Source organism: Oncorhynchus keta, unplaced genomic scaffold, assembly GCF_023373465.1.
Source record: "Oncorhynchus keta strain PuntledgeMale-10-30-2019 unplaced genomic scaffold, Oket_V2 Un_contig_25527_pilon_pilon, whole genome shotgun sequence".
Classification (NCBI taxonomy): Eukaryota; Metazoa; Chordata; class Actinopteri; order Salmoniformes; family Salmonidae; genus Oncorhynchus; species Oncorhynchus keta.
Genome location: NW_026284490.1, coordinates 65,001 through 85,000, shown reverse-complemented (window position 1 = coordinate 85,000; position 20,000 = coordinate 65,001). Strand labels below are relative to the sequence as shown.

The following is a 20,000-nucleotide window of genomic DNA, read 5'->3' as shown; positions in this document are numbered from 1 at the left end:
ACAGAAACAAAGAGAAGGGTTGTCTGGTAATCGAATGGTAAAGGCTCAAGGTGGGGAAAGACTGTGGTGGATTAACTTTCATCCTTTTTGTGCCCCTGTAGCCGGACCGCGAGGGGCTGTGTGAGTTGTTAGTGGGCGGTGCCTGTTACTGTCTGGGCATGGTGTTCTTCAAGAGTGATGGCCTCGTCCCGTTCGCCCACGCCATCTGGCACCTGTTTGTTGCCATGGGAGCAGGCGTCCATTACTACGCCATCTACCGGTACCTCTACACGCCAGCAGCCAATCAGATGAAGACATCCAGATGACACACGGAGACCGGGGGCGAGGGGTGATGACGTCACGGGACGTTGAAGGAAGGAGTGGACTTGTGAAGAAGTGATGTCAAGAAAGGAGGGATGGAGAGATGAGAATAGAACCATAGCAACGTGGAGAGATGAGAATAGAACCATAGCAACGTGGAGAGATGAGAATAGAACCATAGCAACGTGGAGAGATGAGAATAGAACCATAGCAACGTGGAGAGATGAGAATAGAACCATAGCAACGTGGAGAGATGAGAATAGAACCATAGCAACGTGGAGAGATGAGAATAGAACCATAGCAACGTGGAGAGATGAGAATAGAACCATAGCAACGTGGAGAGATGAGAATAGAACCATAGCAACGTGGAGAGATGAGAATAGAACCATAGCAACGTGGAGAGATGAGAATAGAACCATAGCAACGTGGAGAGATGAGAATAGAACCACTGCGACTTGAATGTAGATCACTGGTTTATGTGTCCTGGACAGACAGGATGTAGATCACTGGTTTATGTGTCCTGGACAGACAGGATGTAGATCACTGGTTTATGTGTCCTGGACAGACAGGATGTAGATCACTGGTTTATGTGTCCTGGACAGACAGGATGTAGATCACTGGTTTATGTGTCCTGGACAGACAGGATGTAGATCACTGGTTTATGTGTCCTGGACAGACAGGATGTAGATCACTGGTTTATGTGTCCTGGACAGACAGGATGTTGATCACTGGTTTATGTGTCCTGGACAGACAGGATGTAGATCACTGGTTTATGTGTCCTGGACAGACAGGATGTAGATCACTGGTTTATGTGTCCTGGACAGACAGGATGTTGATCACTGGTTTATGTGTCCTGGACAGACAGGATGTAGATCACTGGTTTATGTGTCCTGGACAGACAGTGTGTGGTTTATGTGTCTAGAAATGACAGATGGTTTATGTGTTTCTCTGGTTTACCTGGACTAATCACATTCCAGTCTAGTGAAGGTTTATTGTCCCTACTACAGCCATTATTACTGGTTTATGTGTCCTATAATTATTATTACCATTATTATTATCACTGGTTTATGAAGTCCTGGACAGACTATTACTATAAATTATTACTTATTATTATTACATTCCAGTCCTGTGAAGGTATTACCCTACTGGCCATTATTACTACTACTATAATTATTATTACATTATTATTATTACATTCCAGTCTAGTGAAGGTATTACCCTACTACATCCATTATTACCATTATTATAATTATTATTACCATTATTATTATTACATTCCAGTCTAGTGAAGGTATTACCCTACTACAGCCATTATTAGTATTACTATAATAATTATTACCATTATTATTATTACCATTATTATAATTATTATTACCATTATTATTATTACATTCCAGTCTAGTGAAGGTATTATCCTACTACAGCCATTATTACTACTACTATAATTATTATTACCATTATTATTATTACATTCCAGTCTAGTGAAGGTATTACCCTACTACATCCATTATTACTATTATTATAATTATTATTACCATTATTATTATTACATTCCAGTCTAGTGAAGGTATTACCCTACTACAGCCATTATTACTATTATTATAATTATTATTACCATTATTATTATTACATTCCAGTCTAGTGAAGGTATTACCCTACTACAGCCATTATTACCATTATTATAATTATTATTACTTATTATTACATTATTATTACCATTATTATTATTACATTCCAGTCTAGTGAAGGTATTATCCTACTACAGCCATTATTACTACTACTATAATTATTATTACCATTATTATTATTACATTCCAGTCTAGTGAAGGTATTACCCTACTACAGCCATTATTACTACTACTATAATTATTATTACCATTATTATTATTACATTCCAGTCTAGTGAAGGTATTATCCTACTACAGCCATTATTACTACTACTATAATTATTATTACCATTATTATTATTACATTCCAGTCTAGTGAAGGTATTACCCTACTACAGCCATTATTACTACTACTATAATTATTATTACCATTATTATTATTACATTCCAGTCTAGTGAAGGTATTACCCTACTACAGCCATTATTACTACTACTATAATTATTATTACCATTATTATTATTACATTCCAGTCTAGTGAAGGTATTATCCTACTACAGCCATTATTACTACTACTATAATTATTATTACCATTATTATTATTACATTACCATTATTATTATTACTTCCAGTCTAGTGAAGGTATTACCCTACTACAGCCATTATTACTTACTACTACCATTATTATAATTATTATTACCATTATTATTATTACATTCCAGTCTAGTGAAGGTATTACCCTACTACAGCCATTATTACCATTATTATAATTATTATTACCATTATTATAATTATTATTACCATTATTATTATTACATTCCAGTCTAGTGAAGGTATTACCCTACTACAGCCATTATTACTACTACTATAATTATTATTACCATTATTATTATTACATTCCAGTCCAGTGAAGGTATTACCCTACTACAGCCATTATTACTACTACTATAATTATTATTACCATTATTATTATTACATTCCAGTCTAGTGAAGGTATTACCCTACTACAGCCATTATTACTACTACTATAATTATTATTACCATTATTATTATTACATTCCAGTCTAGTGAAGGTATTACCCTACTACAGCCATTATTACCATTATTATAATTATTATTACCATTATTATAATTATTATTACCATTATTATTATTACATTCCAGTCTAGTGAAGGTATTACCCTACTACAGCCATTATTACTACTACTATAATTATTATTACCATTATTATTATTACATTCCAGTCTAGTGAAGGTATTACCCTACTACAGCCATTATTACTACTACTATAATTATTATTACCATTATTATTATTACATTCCAGTCTAGTGAAGGTATTACCCTACTACAGCCATTATTACTACTACTATAATTATTATTACCATTATTATTATTACATTCCAGTCTAGTGAAGGTATTACCCTACTACAGCCATTATTATTATTACTATAATTATTATTATACTATTATTACTATTATTATTGTTACTATTATTATTGTTACTATTATTATTGTTACTATTATTATTATTACTATTATTATTATTGTTACTATTATTATTATTACTATTATTATTGTTACTATTATTATTACTATGACTGTTATTATTTGTACTATTATTCGTTTTTACTATTGTTAGTACTATTATTATTATTATTGCTGTTATTATTACTATCATTATTAATAATATTAGTATTATTACTATCAGTATTAATAGTATTATTAGTATCACTATCATTATTAATAGTATTAGTATTATTACTATCAGTATTAATAGTATTATTAGTATTACTATCATTATTAATAGTATTAGTATTATTACTATCAGTATTAATAGTATTATTATTATTACTATCATTATTAATAGTATTATTATTATTACTATCATTATTAATAGTATTATTATTATTACTATCATTATTAATAGTATTATTATTATTACTATCATCATTAATAGTATTAGTATTGTTACTATCCTTATTAATAGTATCATTATTATAGTTATTATTACTATATTACCGCTACTATTAGTACTATTTCTATTAGTATTATTATTACTGTTACTACTATTACTATTTCTATTAGTATTATTATTATAGTTATAATTACTATATTACCACTACTATTAGTACTATTTCTATTAGTATTATTATTATAGTTATAATTACTATATTACTGTTATTACATTTTAATAGTATTATTATTACTGTTACTACTATTACTATTTCTATTAGTATTATTATTATAGTTATAATTACTATATTACTGTTATTACATTTTAATAGTATTATTATTACCACTACTACTATTACTATTTCTATTAGTATTATTATTATTATTATACTTTTTAGAACTATTATTACTCTTTTTAATAGTATTATTATTAATGCAGTTATTATGACTATATTATATTATATATATTATATATTATATATATATTATATTACTAGTAAATGTCAAAACCTATTTCTTTCACTTGCTGTGCTGTTTCGTTGTTCATTTGTTCAGTCATTTCATTTTTTATTTGATTTATTTCACCTTTATTTAATCAGGTAGGCCAGTTGAGAACAAGTTCTCATTTACAACTGCCACCTGGCCAAGATAAAGCAAAGCAGTGTGACACAAACAACAACACAGAGTTACACATAAACAAACGTACAGTCAATAACACAATATAACAAATGCTACGGGTGGGTGTTGCTCTGGTGACCAGTGAGCTGAGATAAGGCAGGGCTTTACCTCGTAAAGACTTATAGATGACCTGGAGCCTGTGGGTTTGGCGACGAGTATGAAGCGAGGGCCAGCCAATGAGAGAATACAGGTCACAGTGGTGGGTAGTATATGGGGCTTTGGTGACAAAATGGATGGCACTGTGATAGACTGCATACAATTTTCCGAGTAGAGTGTTGGAGGCCATTTTGTAAATGACATCGCCGAAGTCGAGGATCGGTAGGATAGTCAGTTTAACGAGGGTATGTTTGGCAGCATGAGTGAAGCATGTTTGTTACGAAATAGTAAGCCGATACTATATTTAATTTTGGATTGGAGATGTTCAATGTTGAGTCTGGAAGAAGAGTTTACAGTCTAACCAGACACCTAGGTATTTGTAGTTGTAGTCCACATATTCAACCACTGGGTTAGTTAGGTGACCTGGGTTAGGTCAGACATGTTGACCCCTTTGGGTCCCCAGGAACCACTGGGTTAGTTAGGTGACCTGGGTTAGGTCAGACATGTTGACCCCTTTGGGTCCCCAGGAACCACTGGGTTAGTTAGGTGACCTGGGTTAGGTCAGACATGTTGACCCCTTTGGGTCCCCAGGAACCACTGGGTTAGTTAGGTGACCTGGGTTAGGTCAGACATGTTGACCCCTTTGGGTCCCCAGGAACCACTGGGTTAGTTAGGTGACCTGGGTTAGGTCAGACATGTTGACCCCTTTGGGTCCCCAGGAACCACTGGGTTAGTTAGGTGACCTGGGTTAGGTCAGACATGTTGACCCCTTTGGGTCCCCAGGAACCACTGGGTTAGTTAGGTGACCTGGGTTAGGTCAGACATGTTGACCCCTTTGGGTCCCCAGGAACCACTGGGTTAGTTAGGTGACCTGGGTTAGGTCAGACATGTTGACCCCTTTGGGTCCCCAGGAACCACTGGGTTAGTTAGGTGACCTGGGTTAGGTCAGACATGTTGACCCCTTTGGGTCTGTCGTATTCCGGGACATGACCTCTCCTGCCCTTCGCCCTGTCGTATTCCAGGACATGACCTCTCCTGCCCTTCGCCCTGTCGTATTCCAGGACATGACCTCTCCTGCCCTTCTCCCTGTCGTATTCCAGGACATGACCTCTCCTGCCCTTCGCCCTGTCGTATTCCAGGACATGACCTCTCCTGCCCTTCGCCCTGTCGTATTCCAGGACATGACCTCTCCTGCCCTTCGCCCTGTCGTATTCCAGGACATGACCTCTCCTGCCCTTCTCCCTGTCGTATTCCAGGACATGACCCCTCCTACCCTCCTACCCAGCAGAAAGCCCTTCCCAACCACTGCCCTGACAGCAGCAGAACGCCCTTCCCAACCACTGATCTGACAGCAGGAGAAAGCCCTTCCCAACCACTGCCCTGACAGCAGCAGAAAGCCCTTCCCAACCACTGATCTGACAGCAGGAGAAAGCCCTTCCCAACCACTGATCTGACAGCAGCAGAAAGCCCTTCCCAACCACTGCCCTGACAGCAGCAGAAAGCCCTTCCCAACCACTGATCTGACAGCAGCAGAAAGCCCTTCCCAACCACTGATCTGACAGCAGCAGAAAGCCCTTCCCAACCACTGATCTGACAGCAGCAGAAAGCCCTTCCCAACCACTGATCTGACAGCAGCAGAAAGCCCTTCCCAACCACTGCCCTGACAGCAGCAGAAAGCCCTTCCCAACCACTGATCTGACAGCAGGAGAAAGCCCTTCCCTCCTGACCCTGACACAGTGACCTCCTGACCCTGACACAGTGACCTCCTAACCCTGACACAGTGACCTCCTGACCCTGACACAGTGACCCCCCCGACCTCACACTGCTGTGTTTTATAGCACAGTGACCACGGTGACCTCCTGACCCTGACACAGTGACCCCCCCGACCTCGGACTTCTGTGTTTACACAGACAGTATTGTAACACGGATGTAACACTAAAACACATAGTCCTATGTAACATGTATGTAACATGTATGTGCTCTGCTGTAGGAGCACACTATCCTGTAGTATTCTGAGCCCCCCCCAAACCCCCGCCCCCCCTTGCCACTCAAGATTCAGAAATGGCACCCTATTCCCAATACAGTGCACTACTTTCTTTTGATATGCGGGAGAACCCCTGAGTTAGAATCTCCGCCTGTCGCAGAACCCTCGCTCTGTTGCTATGGCGATGCCCTAAATAAGCTAGGGTACCAGAACCCCGCCCCTCCTTCCCTCCACTGCTCTCTAGAATAGAGAGTCTCCTCTGTCGCGTCTTGTCGTTTCTTCTCCTCTCCGTCGTTAAACCGGCGTTCCTGATTCATGTGGTTAATATGTTGTTGTTGTTGTTGTTGTTGTTGTTGTTGTTATTCTATATCAGCATCGCTCTTTAAACGATGAGTCAGTTTGTGAATGAACTGGCTGACAACAGACAGAAAACCCGAACCAATCAGACGTCGTAATAGGAGACGTACGCTGACCAATCACGCGTCAGACTAGGAGACGTACGCTGACCAATCACGCGTCAGACTAGGAGACGTACGCTGACCAATCAGACGTCAGACTAGGAGACGTACGCTGACCAATCACGTGTCAGACTAGGAGACGTACGCTGACCAATCAGACGTCAGACTAGGAGACGTACGCTGACCAATCACGCGTCAGACTAGGAGACGTACGCTGACCAATCACGTGTCAGACTAGGAGACGTCGCTGACCAATCACGCGTCAGACTAGGAGACGTACGCTGACCAATCAGCGTCAGACTAGGAGACGTACGCTGACCAATCACGCGTCAGACTAGGAGACGTACGCTGACCAATCACGCGTCAGACTAGGAGACGTACGCTGACCAATCACGTGTCAGACTAGGAGACGTACGCTGACCAATCAGACGTCAGACTAGGAGACGTACGCTGACCAATCACGCGTCAGACTAGGAGACGTACGCTGACCAATCACGTGTCAGACTAGGAGACGTACGCTGACCAATCACGTGTCAGACTAGGAGACGTACGCTGACCAATCACGCGTCAGACTAGGAGACGTACGCTGACCAATCACACGTCAGACTAGGAGACGTACGCTGACCAATCACGCGTCAGACTAGGAGACGTACGCTGACCAATCACGCGTCAGACTAGGAGACGTACGCTGACCAATCACGTGTCAGACTAGGAGACGTACGCTGACCAATCACGTGTCAGAATAGGAGACGTGGTTGACCAATCAGGTCAGACTAGGAGACGTTGACCAATCAGTTTCAGACTAGGTAGACGTACGCTGACCAATCACATGTCAGACTAGGAGACGTACGCTGACCAATCAGACGTCAGACTAGGAGACGTACGCTGACCAATCACGTGTCAGACTAGGAGACGTACGCTGACCAATCACACGTCAGACTAGGAGACGTACGCTGACCAATCAGACGTCAGACTAGGAGACGTACGCTGACCAATCACGCGTCAGACTAGGAGACGTACGCTGACCAATCACATGTCAGACTAGGAGACGTACGCTGACCAATCAGACGTCAGACTAGGAGACGTTTACGCTGACCAATCACGTGTCAGACTAGGAGACGTACGCTGACCAATCAGACGTCAGACTCTGAGACGTACGCTGACCAATCACGCGTCAGACAGGAGACGTATGCAGACCAATCACGTGTCAGACTAGGAGACGTATAACGGACTGACCAATCACACGTCAGACTAGGAGACGTCACGCTGACCAATCACGCGTCAGAATAGGAGACGTACGCTGACCAATCACGTGTCAGACTAGGAGACGTACGCAGACCAATCAGACGTCAGACTAGGAGACGTACGCTGACCAATCACGCGTCAGACTAGGAGACGTACGCTGACCAATCACGCGTCAGACTAGGAGACGTACGCTGACCAATCACGTGTCAGAATAGGAGACTGGTTGAATAGGAAACTGGTTGATCACCAGTTTGGGATGGTATAGACTGCTCTTAATGCTGCAGTCTGTAATTTAGCTCGTCCCCCTTGTGGTCACAAACGATCAACACTCAAAACTAAACATATTAAGCCAATCGGGATGTATAGACTCCTGAAGAACCTCTGTTTACAAACAATGGTTGGTTTCAGAGTGTCAGTAGGGAGCAGGACTAACAGAGTGTTCTACTGCCACAGACAGACTGGTGTTCTCCAGCCCTTATAACGGACGGTTATTACACTTCATAGACGGGTCATAGAGGTGTCATAGACGGGTCATAGAGGTGTCATAGACAGGTCATAGAGGTGTCATAGACAGGTCATAGAGGTGTCATAGACTGTTCATAGACCGTTCATAGACAGATCATAGACAGACCATAGAGGTGTCATAGACTGTTCATAGACAGATCATAGACAGGTCATAGAGAGGTTATAGACAGATCATAGACAGGTCATAGAGGTGTCATAGACTGTTCATAGACAGGTCATAGAGGTTATAGACAGATCATAGACAGGTCATAGAGGTGTCATAGACTGTTCATAGACAGGTCATAGAGGTGTCATAGACTGTTCATAGACAGGTCATAGAGAGGTTATAGACAGATCATAGACAGGTCATAGAGGTGTCATAGACTGTTCATAGACAGGTCATAGAGAGGTCATAGACAGATCATAGATAGGTTATAGAAAGGTCATAGAGGTGTCATAGACAGGTCATAGACAGATCATAGACAGGTCATAGATAGGTTATAGAAAGATGGTGTCATAGAGTTGTCATCGATAGAGCTACCATACGTTTGTCAGATCTGTATTATGTATCTCATAGATCAGCCATGTTTTAGAGCATATAGACTATAACTATATAACTATAAAAGACTTGTTATGAACAGGTAATAACTGGTCTACGGCACTGAGAGTCTGTTTAACAAGGGTAGTCGTCAGTCTCTCTACTGCCACAACACCACATCTGTTATAACATGACATAAGTATGTTATAAACATGTTATAAACATGTTATAGATGTTTAGTAAGGGTAGTCGTCAGTCTCTCTACTGCCACAACACCACATCTGTTATACCATGACATAAGTATGTTATAAACATGTTTAGTAAGGGTAGTCATCAGTCTCTCTACTGCCACAACACCACACCTGTTATACCATGACATAAGTATGTTATAAACATGTTATAGATGTTTAGTAAGGGTAGTCGTCAGTCTCTCTACTGCCACAACACCACATCTGTTATAACATGACATAAGTATGTTATGAACATGTTATAGATGTTTAGTAAGGGTAGTCGTCAGTCTCTCTACTGCCACAACACCACATCTGTTATAACATGACATAAGTATGTTATAAACATGTTATAGATGTTTAGATGTTTAAGGGTAGTCGTCAGTCTCTCTACTGCCACAACACCACACCTGTTATACCATGACATAAGTATGTTATAAACATGTTATAAACATGTTATAGATGTTTAGTAAGGGTAGTCGTCAGTCTCTCTACTGCCACAACACCACATCTGTTATAACATGACATAAGTATGTTATAAACATGTTATAGATGTTTAGTAAGGGTAGTCGTCAGTCTCTCTACTGCCACAACACCACATCTGTTATAACATGACATAAGTATGTTATAAACATGTTATAGATGTTTAGTAAGGGTAGTCGTCAGTCTCTCTACTGCCACAACACCACACCTGTTATACCATGACATAAGTATGTTATAAACATGTTATAGATGTTTAGTAAGGGTAGTAGTCAGTCTCTCTACTGCCACAACACCACATCTGTTATACCATGACATAAGTATGTTATAAACATGTTATAAACATGTTATAGATGTTTAGTAAGGGTAGTCGTCAGTCTCTCTACTGCCACAACACCACATCTGTTATACCATGACATAAGTATGTTATAAACATGTTATAGATGTTTAGTAAGGGTAGTCGTCAGTCTCTCTACTGCCACAACACCACATCTGTTATACCATGACATAAGTATGTTATAAACATGTTATAAACATGTTATAGATGTTTAGTAAGGGTAGTCGTCAGTCTCTCTACTGCCACAACACCACACCTGTTATAACATGACATAAGTATGTTATAAACATGTTATAGATGTTTAGTAAGGGTAGTCGTCAGTCTCTCTACTGCCACAACACCACATCTGTTATAACATGACATAAGTATGTTATAAACATGTTTAGTAAGGGTAGTCATCAGTCTCTCTACTGCCACAACACCACATCTGTTATACCATGACATAAGTATGTTATAAACATGTTTAGTAAGGGTAGTCATCAGTCTCTCTACTGCCACAACACCACACCTGTTATACCATGACATAAGTATGTTATAAACATGTTTAGTAAGGGTAGTCAGTCTCTCTACTGCCACAACACCACATCTGTTATACCATGACATAAGTATGTTATAAACATGTTTAGTAAGGGTAGTCATCAGTCTCTCTACTGCCACAACACCACATCTGTTATACCATGACATAAGTATGTTATAAACATGTTATAGATGTTTAGTAAGGGTAGTCGTCACTCTCTCTACTGCCACAACACCACATCTGTTATACCATGACATAAGTATGTTATAAACATGTTATAAACATGTTATAGATGTTTAGTAAGGGTAGTCGTCAGTCTCTCTACTGCCACAACACCACATCTGTTATAACATGACATAAGTATGTTATAAACATGTTATAAACATGTTATAGATGTTTAGTAAGGGTAGTCGTCAGTCTCTCTACTGCCACAACACCACATCTGTTATACCATGACATAAGTATGTTATAAACATGTTATAAACATGTTATAGATGTTTAAGGGTAGTCGTCAGTCTCTCTACTGCCACAACACCACATCTGTTATACCATGACATAAGTATGTTATAAACATGTTATAGATGTTTAGTAAGGGTAGTCGTCAGTCTCTCTACTGCCACAACACCACATCTGTTATAACATGACATAAGTATGTTATAAACATGTTATAAATGTTTAATAATGGTAGTCACTCTCTCTACTGCCACAACACTGCCTCAGACGTTGCCATGGATGTGTTTTCTAATGTAAATAAGTCACTCCCACTTTCTACACCGAACCACGGGCCTTTATAAACCCTCTTCACCCTCTTCATAGGAGCTCTATAACAGCCTGCATTACTACTCCATACGTAGTGGTTATAAGTGTTTATAATGCTATAAGTGTTTCTGTGGAGCTGGCCATTGGGCTGGACTACCATCTACAGAGAGCAGGGTTTTGTTTCCACCAAGCAGTAACACACCTGACGATTCTACTTGTCAAAATGTTTGATTTAATATTACTGTGATGATGATGATGTGTTTTCTATGTGTCTGTCATTTTAATAACAAGCTTTTATATCAGTGAGATTCAGTCTACTGTGGTTATTAGTCTGTCTGTCTGTCTGTCTGTCTGTCTGTCTGTCTGTCTGTCTGTCTGTCTGTCTGTCTGTCTGTCTGTCTGTCTGTCTGTCTGTCCCTTTGTCTGTCTGTCTGTCTGTCTGTCTGTCTGTCTGTCTGTCTGTCTGTCTGTCTGTCTGTCTGTCTGTCTGTCTGTCTGTCTGTCTGTCTGTCTGTTTGTCCGTCCGTCCGTCCGTCCGTCTGTCTGTTTGTTCTGTGTGCCTGTCACTGTGGCAACAGTTTGAGGAAGGCCCTTTCCTGTTTCAGCATGACAATGCCCCTGTGCACAAATTGAGGTTTATACAGAAATGGTTTATTGAGATCAGTGTGGAAGAACTTGGCTAGCCTGCACAGAGCCCTGCCCTCAACCCTTTGAACTGAACACCTTTGGGATTAATTGGAACGTCGACTGCAGGTCTGTCTGTCTCACTCCCTTGTCACAGCAATGTCTAGCTGTCTGTCTGTCTGTCTGTCTTCTGTCTGTCTGCAATGTTCCGTCCTAGTGGAAAGCCTTCCCAGAAGAGTGGAGGCTGTTATAGTGTTCCTACATCTAGTGCCTTCCCAGAAGAGTCAGGCTGTTATAGCAGCAATGTTCCAACATCTAGTGGAAAGCCTTCCCAGAAGAGTGGAGGCTGTTATAGCAGCAATGTTCCAACATCTAGTGGAAAGCCTTCCCAGAAGAGTGGAGGCTGTTATAGCAGCAATGTTCCAACATCTAGTGGAAAGCCTTCCCAGAAGAGTGGAGGCTGTTATAGCAGCAATGTTCCAACATCTAGGAAGTTCCTACTTGTGGAAAGCCTTCCCAGAAGAGTGGAGGCTGTTATAGCAGCAATGTTCCAACATCTAGTGGAAAGCCTTCCCAGAAGAGTGGAGGCTGTTATAGCAGCAATGTTCCAACATCTAGTGGAAAGCCTTCCTAGAAGAGTGGAGGCTGTTATAGCAGCAATGTTCCAACATCTAGCCCCCCAGAAGAGTGGAGGCTGTTATAGCAGCAATGTTCCAACATCTAGTGGAAAGCCTTCCCAGAAGAGTAGAGGCTGTTATAGCAGCAATGTTCCAACATCTAGTGGAAAGCCTTCCCAGAAGAGTGGAGGCTGTTATAGCAGCAATGTTCCAACATCTAGTGGAAAGCCTTCCCAGAAGAGTGGAGGCTGTTATAACAGCAAAAGGAGGGACCACCTCCATATTAACACCCATGATTGTGGAATGAGATGTTCTACGAGCCGGTGTCCACATACGTCCGGTCCATTAGTGTATCTGGGCCCTCTAATTGTACCAGTCTTTATGATCCGCCAGAGGGCGCCGTTTCACTGCATTTAGTTCAGTCTGCTGCTCCGCCGCCTTCAGATTCAGGTGGCCAGTGCCCTGTTGGTTTGAGCAAACATTCAATACCGTACGGTAATTCATTGATGACTTGAATATGCTACGAATGAAACCGATGAGGGGGGGGGTCAAGAGCTTTCGAAGACGCATCGAACTAGTTGAGATGATTTAGAATCTTTATTCTCCTCGTTACGTTTTATGACGCCTTTGATGACACCACCAAGCTCTAAGAAGTGTTCAGTAATTCCAACCACACGCAACTCACCTTTACAGGCCCTGCATCGTGCCCGCGCCGCGCGTGTCCGCCAGACGGAGACCTGTGGTGTCCACACTTTGCGCATCAGCAGGTGCACCCACCCCCACCCAAACCCAGAGCGAACCGAAAGGTTCCCGGTGAGTGAGCTCGTGTGTTTCCGTCACCGCTCGTAACCCCGGTTTGGTGTGGTATGCAGACGCCAGAGGAACAGAGAGGGCTCGATCAATCCGTGGAGGCGCGCGAGTGGAACGGGGAGGAAAAAACGGTTCACTTAACAATTAACGAGGAGGAAGTTACCGAGTGACTGTCAAAGCGACTCCGTTACCGGTCCATATTCCAAGGACATTTAAACGTTAACTGGTTCAGTCGATTCCATAGGTTGCACACGGGATGAAGAGAGGTCCGGGGTTTCTCCGGTGTGCACCGTATGAACGCAGACACTGCAGACAACGTGAGTGGTGTTACTATACACTGTCTACACACATTACTGTATTCTAACCAACCAGGTAACACTGTCTCGTAGAAGGATATCAGAATGATATTCAGTTCCTGAATTAGACCATTAGATTATTACGTTCACTTTCACGAGACCATTTTTTAAAGAGACGCATTTGATTATCTCGGACGTGTTGCAACATCTTGGTCACACACAGTTAAATCATAGGAGGGGCAACACACACACACACACACACACACACACACACACACACACACACACACACACACACACACACACACACACACACACACACACACACACACACACACACACACACACACACACAGTCGGTAGGAATAGAAACACACACCTTGTGTTACAACCTGAAAATGTTTCCTATTATTACCGTCTGTGTGTGTTATAACATCAGCGGCCGTGAGTGGAGACGGAGTCCAGGGTCTTTACACCGAGGTGCAGCTCGCATGGATTAAGAGGTTTTAACTACGTGCCTTTTTTTTTTTTTTTTTTTTTGTTGCCTTGGCGGTTGCTATTGACAACCAGACTGCGCAAACTCTGACACGAGTTCATAATGTATGGGTTAGTTTAGTTGGGTTGGTTTAGTTGGGTTGGTTTAGTGGGTTGGGTTAGTTTAGTTGGGTTGGTTTAGTTGGGTTAGTTTAGTGGGTTGGTTTAGTTTAGTGGGTTAGTTTAGTTGGGTTGGTTTAGTTGGGTTGGTTTAGTGGGTTGGGTTAGTTTAGTGGGTTAGTTTAGTGGCGTAGTTTTGTTGGGTTAGTTTAGTGGGTTAGTTTAGTTGGGTTAGTTTAGTTGGGTTAGTTTAGTTGGGTTGGTTTAGTGGGTTAGTTTAGTTGGTTTGATTTAGTTTAGTTGTGTTGGTTTAGTTGTGTTGGTTTAGTTGGGTTAGTTTAGTGGGTTAGTTTAGTTGGGTTGGATTCATTTAGTTGGGTTAGTTTAGTTGGGTTAGTTTAGTTGGGTTGGTTTAGTTGGGTTAGTTTAGTGGGTTGGATTAGTTTAGTGGGTTAGTTTAGTGGGTTGGTTTAGTGGGTTAGTTTAGTTGGGTTGGTTTAGTGGGTTAGTTTAGTTGTGTTGGTTTAGTTGTGTTGGTTTAGTTGGGTTAGTTTAGTGGGTTAGTTTAGGTGGGTTGGATTAGTTAGTTGGGTTAGTTTAGTTGGGTTGGTTTAGTTGGGTTAGTTTAGTGGGTTGGATTAGTTTAGTGGGTTGGTTTAGTGGGTTGGTTTAGTGGGTTGGTTTAGTGGGTTGGTTTAGTGGGTTGGATTAGTTAGTGGGTTAGTTTATTTGGGTTGGTTTAGTGGGTTAGTTTAGTGGGTTAGTTTAGTTGGGTTAGTTTAGTTGGGTTAGTTTAGTGGGTTAGTTTAGTGGGTTAGTTTAGTGGGTTAGTTTAGTTGGGTTAGTTTAGTGGGTTAGTTTACAGCCAGTTGACTGTACAGTGTACAGTGTAGACTACAGCCAGTTGAGTGTACAGTGTAGACTACAGCCAGTTGACTGTACAGTGTACAGTGTAGACTACAGCCAGTTGACTGTGCAGTGTACAGTGTAGACTACAGCCAGTTGAGTGAACAGTGTACAGTGTGTAGACTACAGCCAGTTGAGTGAACAGTGTACAGTGTAGACTACAGCCAGTTGAGTGAACAGTGTAGACTACAGCCAGTTGAGTGTGCAGTGTAGACTACAGCCAGTTGAGTGTACAGTCTAGACTACAGCCAGTTGAGTGAACAGTGTACAGTGACTACAGACTACAGCCAGTTGAGTGAACAGTGTAGACTACAGCCAGTTGAGTGAACAGTGTACAGTGTAGACTACAGCCAGTTGAGTGTGCAGTGTAGACTACAGCCAGTTGAGTGTACAGTGTAGACTACAGCCAGTTGAGTGTGCAGTGTAGACTACAGCCAGTTGAGTGAACAGTGTAGACTACAGCCAGTTGAGTGTACAGTGTACAGTGTAGACTATAGCCAGTTGAGTGTGCAGTGTAGACTACAGCCAGTTGAGTGTACAGTGTACAGTGTTGACTGTGTAGCCAGTTGAGTGAACAGTGTACAGTGTAGACTACAGCCAGTTGAGTGTACAGTGTAGACTACAGCCAGTTGAGTGAACAGTGTAGATTACAGCCAGTTGGGTATACAGTGTACAGTGTAGACTACAGCCAGTTGACTGTACAGTGTAGACTACAGCCAGTTGAGTGTACAGTGTAGACTACAGCCAGTTGAGTGTACAGTGTAGACTACAGCCAGTTGACTGTACAGTGTAGACTACAGCCAGTTGAGTGTACAGTGTAGACTACAGCCAGTTGAGTGTACAGTGTAGACTACAGCCAGTTGACTGTACAGTGTAGACTACAGCCAGTTGAGTGTACAGTGTAGACTACAGCCAGTTGAGTGTACAGTGTAGACTACAGCCAGTTGAGTGTACAGTGTAGACTACAGCCAGTTGAGTGTACAGTGTAGACTACAGCCAGTTGAGTGTACAGTGTAGACTACAGCCAGTTGAGTGTACAGTGTAGACTACAGCCAGTTGAGTGTACAGTGTAGACTACAGCCAGTTGAGTGTACAGTGTAGACTACAGCCAGTTGAGTGTACAGTGTAGACTACAGCCAGTTGAGTGTACAGTGTACAGTGTAGACTACAGCCAGTTGAGTGTACAGTGTAGACTACAGCCAGTTGAGTGTACAGTGTAGACTACAGCCAGTTGAGTGTACAGTGTAGACTACAGCCAGTTGAGTGTACAGTGTAGACTACAGCCAGTTGAGTGTACAGTGTACAGTGTAGACTACAGCCAGTTGAGTGTACAGTGTAGACTACAGCCAGTTGAGTGTACAGTGTACAGTGTAGACTACAGCCAGTTGAGTGTACAGTGTAGACTACAGCCAGTTGAGTGTACAGTGTAGACTACAGCCAGTTGAGTGTACAGTGTACAGTGTAGACTACAGCCAGTTGAGTGTACAGTGTAGACTACAGCCAGTTGAGTGTACAGTGTAGACTACAGCCAGTTGAGTGTACAGTGTAGACTACAGCCAGTTGAGTGTACAGTGTAGACTACAGCCAGTTGAGTGTACAGTGTAGACTACAGCCAGTTGAGTGTACAGTGTAGACTACAGCCAGTTGAGTGTACAGTGTAGACTACAGCCAGTTGAGTGTACAGTGTAGACTACAGCCAGTTGAGTGTACAGTGTAGACTACAGCCAGTTGAGTGTACAGTGTAGACTACAGCCAGTTGACTGTACAGTGTAGACTACAGCCAGTTGACTGTACAGTGTAGACTACAGCCAGTTGAGTGTACAGTGTAGACTACAGCCAGTTGAGTGTACAGTGTACAGTGTAGACTACAGCCAGTTGAGTGTACAGTGTAGACTACAGCCAGTTGAGTGTACAGTGTAGACTACAGCCAGTTGAGTGTACAGTGTACAGTGTAGACTACAGCCAGTTGAGTGTACAGTGTAGACTACAGCCAGTTGAGTGTACAGTGTAGACTACAGCCAGTTGAGTGTACAGTGTACAGTGTAGACTACAGCCAGTTGAGTGTACAGTGTAGACTACAGCCAGTTGAGTGTACAGTGTAGACTACAGCCAGTTGAGTGTACAGTGTAGACTACAGCCAGTTGAGTGTACAGTGTAGACTACAGCCAGTTGAGTGTACAGTGTAGACTACAGCCAGTTGAGTGTACAGTGTACAGTGTAGACTACAGCCAGTTGACTGTACAGTGTAGACTACAGCCAGTTGACTGTGTACAGTGTAGACTACAGCCAGTTGACTGTACAGTGTAGACTACAGCCAGTTGACTGTACAGTGTAGACTACAGCCAGTTGACTGTACAGTGTAGACTACAGCCAGTTGACTGTACAGTGTAGACTACAGCCAGTTGACTGTACAGTGTAGACTACAGCCAGTTGACTGTACAGTGTAGACTACAGCCAGTTGACTGTACAGTGTAGACTACAGCCAGTTGAGTGTACAGTGTAGACTACAGCCAGTTGAGTGTACAGTGTAGACTACAGCCAGTTGACTGTACAGTGTAGACTACAACCAGTTGACTGTACAGTGTAGACTACAGCCAGTTGAGTGTACAGTGTAGACTACAGCCAGTTGAGTGTACAGTGTAGACTACAGCCAGTTGACTGTACAGTGTACAGTGTAGACTACAGCCAGTTGACTGTACAGTGTAGACTACAGCCAGTTGAGTGTGCAGTGTAGACTACAGCCAGTTGACTGTACAGTGTAGACTACAGCCAGTTGACTGTGCAGTGTAGACTACAGCCAGTTGACTGTACAGTGTAGACTACAGCCAGTTGACTGTACAGTGTAGACTACAGCCAGTTGAGTGTACAGTGTACAGTGTAGACTACAGCCAGTTGACTGTACAGTGTAGACTACAGCCAGTTGAGTGTACAGTGTAGACTACAGCCAGTTGAGTGTACAGTGTAGACTACAGCCAGTTGAGTGTACAGTGTAGACTACAGCCAGTTGAGTGTACAGTGTAGACTACAGCCAGTTGAGTGTACAGTGTAGACTACAGCCAGTTGAGTGTACAGTGTACAGTGTAGACTACAGCCAGTTGAGTGTACAGTGTAGACTACAGCCAGTTGAGTGTACAGTGTAGACTACAGCCAGTTGACTGTACAGTGTAGACTACAGCCAGTTGACTGTACAGTGTAGACTACAGCCAGTTGAGTGTACAGTGTAGACTACAGCCAGTTGACTGTACAGTGTAGACTACAACCAGTTGACTGTACAGTGTAGATTACAGCCAGTTGACTGTACAGTGTAGACTACAGCCAGTTGGGTATACAGTGTACAGTGTAGACTACAGCCAGTTCAGCAGTGTGTGTGTGTTGATTTTAAGACTCCTTCCCTGTTCTTGCCTCCCCAGCTTAAGGAGAGAAAGACTGATGTGATAAGGATCCCTCCTCAACCCATATGACCTCTACATCCAAACCCCTACATCATGAACTCCTATACCCTAAACCCCTAAACCTCTACACCCTCACCCCTACATCATGAACTCCTATACCCTAAACCACTAAACCTCTACACCCTCACCCCTACATCATGAACTCCTATACCCTAAACCACTAAACCTCTACACCCTCACCCCTACATCCTGAACTCCTATACCCTAAACCCCTACACCCTCACCCCTACATCCTGAACTCCTATACCCTAAACCCCTACACCCTCACCCCTACATCCTGAACCCCTATACCATAAACCCCTATACCCCAAAACCCTACATCCGGAACCCCTATACCCCTATACCCTGTACCCTAAACCCCTATACCCTAAACCTGTAAACCCCTATACCCTAAACCCCTACACCCTAAACCCCTACACCCTAAAACCCTACACCCTAAACCCCTATACCCTAAACCCCTACATCCTGTACCCTTATACCCTAAACTCCTATACACTAAACCCCTATACCCTAAACCCTTATACCCTAAACCCCTACATTCTAAACCCCACCATCCCGAACCCCTAAATCCTAAACTCCTACACCCTAAACCCCTATACCTTAAACACCTACACCCTAAACCCCCTATACCCTAAACCCATTTACCCTAAACCCCTATACCCTAAACCCCTATACCCTAAACCCCTATACCCTAAACCCTAAACCCATTAACCCTAAACCCCTATACCCTAAACCCATTTACCCTAAACCCATTTACCCTAAACCCCTATACCCTAAACCCTATACCCTAAACCCATTTACCCTAAACCCCTATACCCTAAACCCTAAACCCTATTCCCTAAACCCTATTCCATAAACCCTATTCCCTAACCACAATACCCCAAATCATATTCCCTAAACCCTATACCCTGAACCCTATTCCGTAAACCCTATACTCTATTCCATATTCCCTAACCCCAATACCCTAAACCCTATACCCTAACCCCTATACGCTATTCCCACACCCTACCCACACCCTAT

General features: G+C 42.3%; 3 protein-coding genes and 3 long non-coding RNA genes across 33 annotated transcripts in view; 4 read left to right on the top strand and 2 right to left on the bottom strand.

The window, feature by feature from the left end:
- Positions 1-1,194, top strand: part of LOC127922386 (monocyte to macrophage differentiation factor 2-like) — a 25,172-nt gene extending 23,978 nt beyond the window's left edge. The window contains exon 5 of the mRNA XM_052506101.1: positions 102-1,194. Within this exon, the coding sequence (XP_052362061.1) occupies positions 102-305 (204 nt within the window). The 3' untranslated portion in view covers positions 306-1,194. The remainder of the gene's footprint in view (positions 1-101) is intronic.
- Positions 1,195-1,506: 312 nt separating this feature from the next.
- LOC127922384 (uncharacterized) lies at positions 1,507-3,560 on the top strand. 16 transcript variants are annotated; one of them, XR_008111140.1, is made up of 6 exons: positions 1,507-1,591; positions 1,868-1,947; positions 2,049-2,128; positions 2,209-2,448; positions 2,739-2,978; positions 3,080-3,560. It is a non-coding gene; the product is annotated as an uncharacterized LOC127922384 (long non-coding RNA). The 16 variants fall into 16 exon arrangements; XR_008111146.1 differs by lacking the exons at positions 1,507-1,591; positions 1,868-1,947 and adding exons at positions 1,631-1,787; positions 2,638-2,738 and having other exon boundaries at positions 2,819-2,978; XR_008111134.1 differs by lacking the exon at positions 1,507-1,591 and adding an exon at positions 1,635-1,787.
- A 764-nt stretch (positions 3,561-4,324) lies between these two features.
- Positions 4,325-7,300, bottom strand: LOC127922379 (uncharacterized). 4 transcript variants are annotated; one of them, XM_052506097.1, is made up of 2 exons: positions 5,780-7,300; positions 4,325-5,701 (listed from the first exon to the last, which is right to left on the bottom strand). In XM_052506097.1, exons 1-2 carry the CDS (start codon positions 6,602-6,604, stop codon positions 5,573-5,575), a joined length of 954 nt encoding a protein of 317 aa, XP_052362057.1. In that variant the 5' UTR covers positions 6,605-7,300; the 3' UTR covers positions 4,325-5,572. The 4 variants fall into 4 exon arrangements, with proteins under 4 accessions (XP_052362057.1, XP_052362055.1, XP_052362056.1 ...); XM_052506095.1 differs by having other exon boundaries at positions 4,326-5,701; positions 5,741-7,300; XM_052506096.1 differs by having other exon boundaries at positions 4,326-5,779; positions 5,858-7,300.
- Positions 7,301-7,366: 66 nt separating this feature from the next.
- LOC127922380 (uncharacterized) lies at positions 7,367-9,322 on the top strand. Of its 4 annotated transcripts, none has more exons than XR_008111118.1 (3): positions 7,367-7,468; positions 7,503-7,808; positions 8,421-9,322. It is a non-coding gene; the product is annotated as an uncharacterized LOC127922380 (long non-coding RNA). The 4 variants fall into 4 exon arrangements; XR_008111121.1 differs by lacking the exon at positions 7,503-7,808 and adding an exon at positions 7,938-7,971 and having other exon boundaries at positions 7,373-7,468; XR_008111120.1 differs by adding an exon at positions 7,938-7,971 and having other exon boundaries at positions 7,373-7,570.
- Positions 9,323-9,344: 22 nt separating this feature from the next.
- On the bottom strand, positions 9,345-11,214 carry LOC127922381 (uncharacterized). 7 transcript variants are annotated; one of them, XR_008111122.1, is made up of 5 exons: positions 10,914-11,214; positions 10,662-10,832; positions 9,999-10,369; positions 9,675-9,903; positions 9,345-9,492 (listed from the first exon to the last, which is right to left on the bottom strand). It is a non-coding gene; the product is annotated as an uncharacterized LOC127922381 (long non-coding RNA). The 7 variants fall into 7 exon arrangements; XR_008111127.1 differs by having other exon boundaries at positions 9,345-9,541; positions 9,724-9,903; XR_008111123.1 differs by having other exon boundaries at positions 9,675-9,813.
- An 8,720-nt stretch (positions 11,215-19,934) lies between these two features.
- radil (Ras association and DIL domains) overlaps positions 19,935-20,000 on the top strand; it is a 61,554-nt gene continuing 61,488 nt past the window's right edge. Inside the window, exon 1 of the mRNA XM_052506100.1 lies at positions 19,935-20,000. This exon is cut by the window's right edge and continues 81 nt beyond it. The gene's annotated coding sequence lies outside the window, so the exon portion shown is untranslated.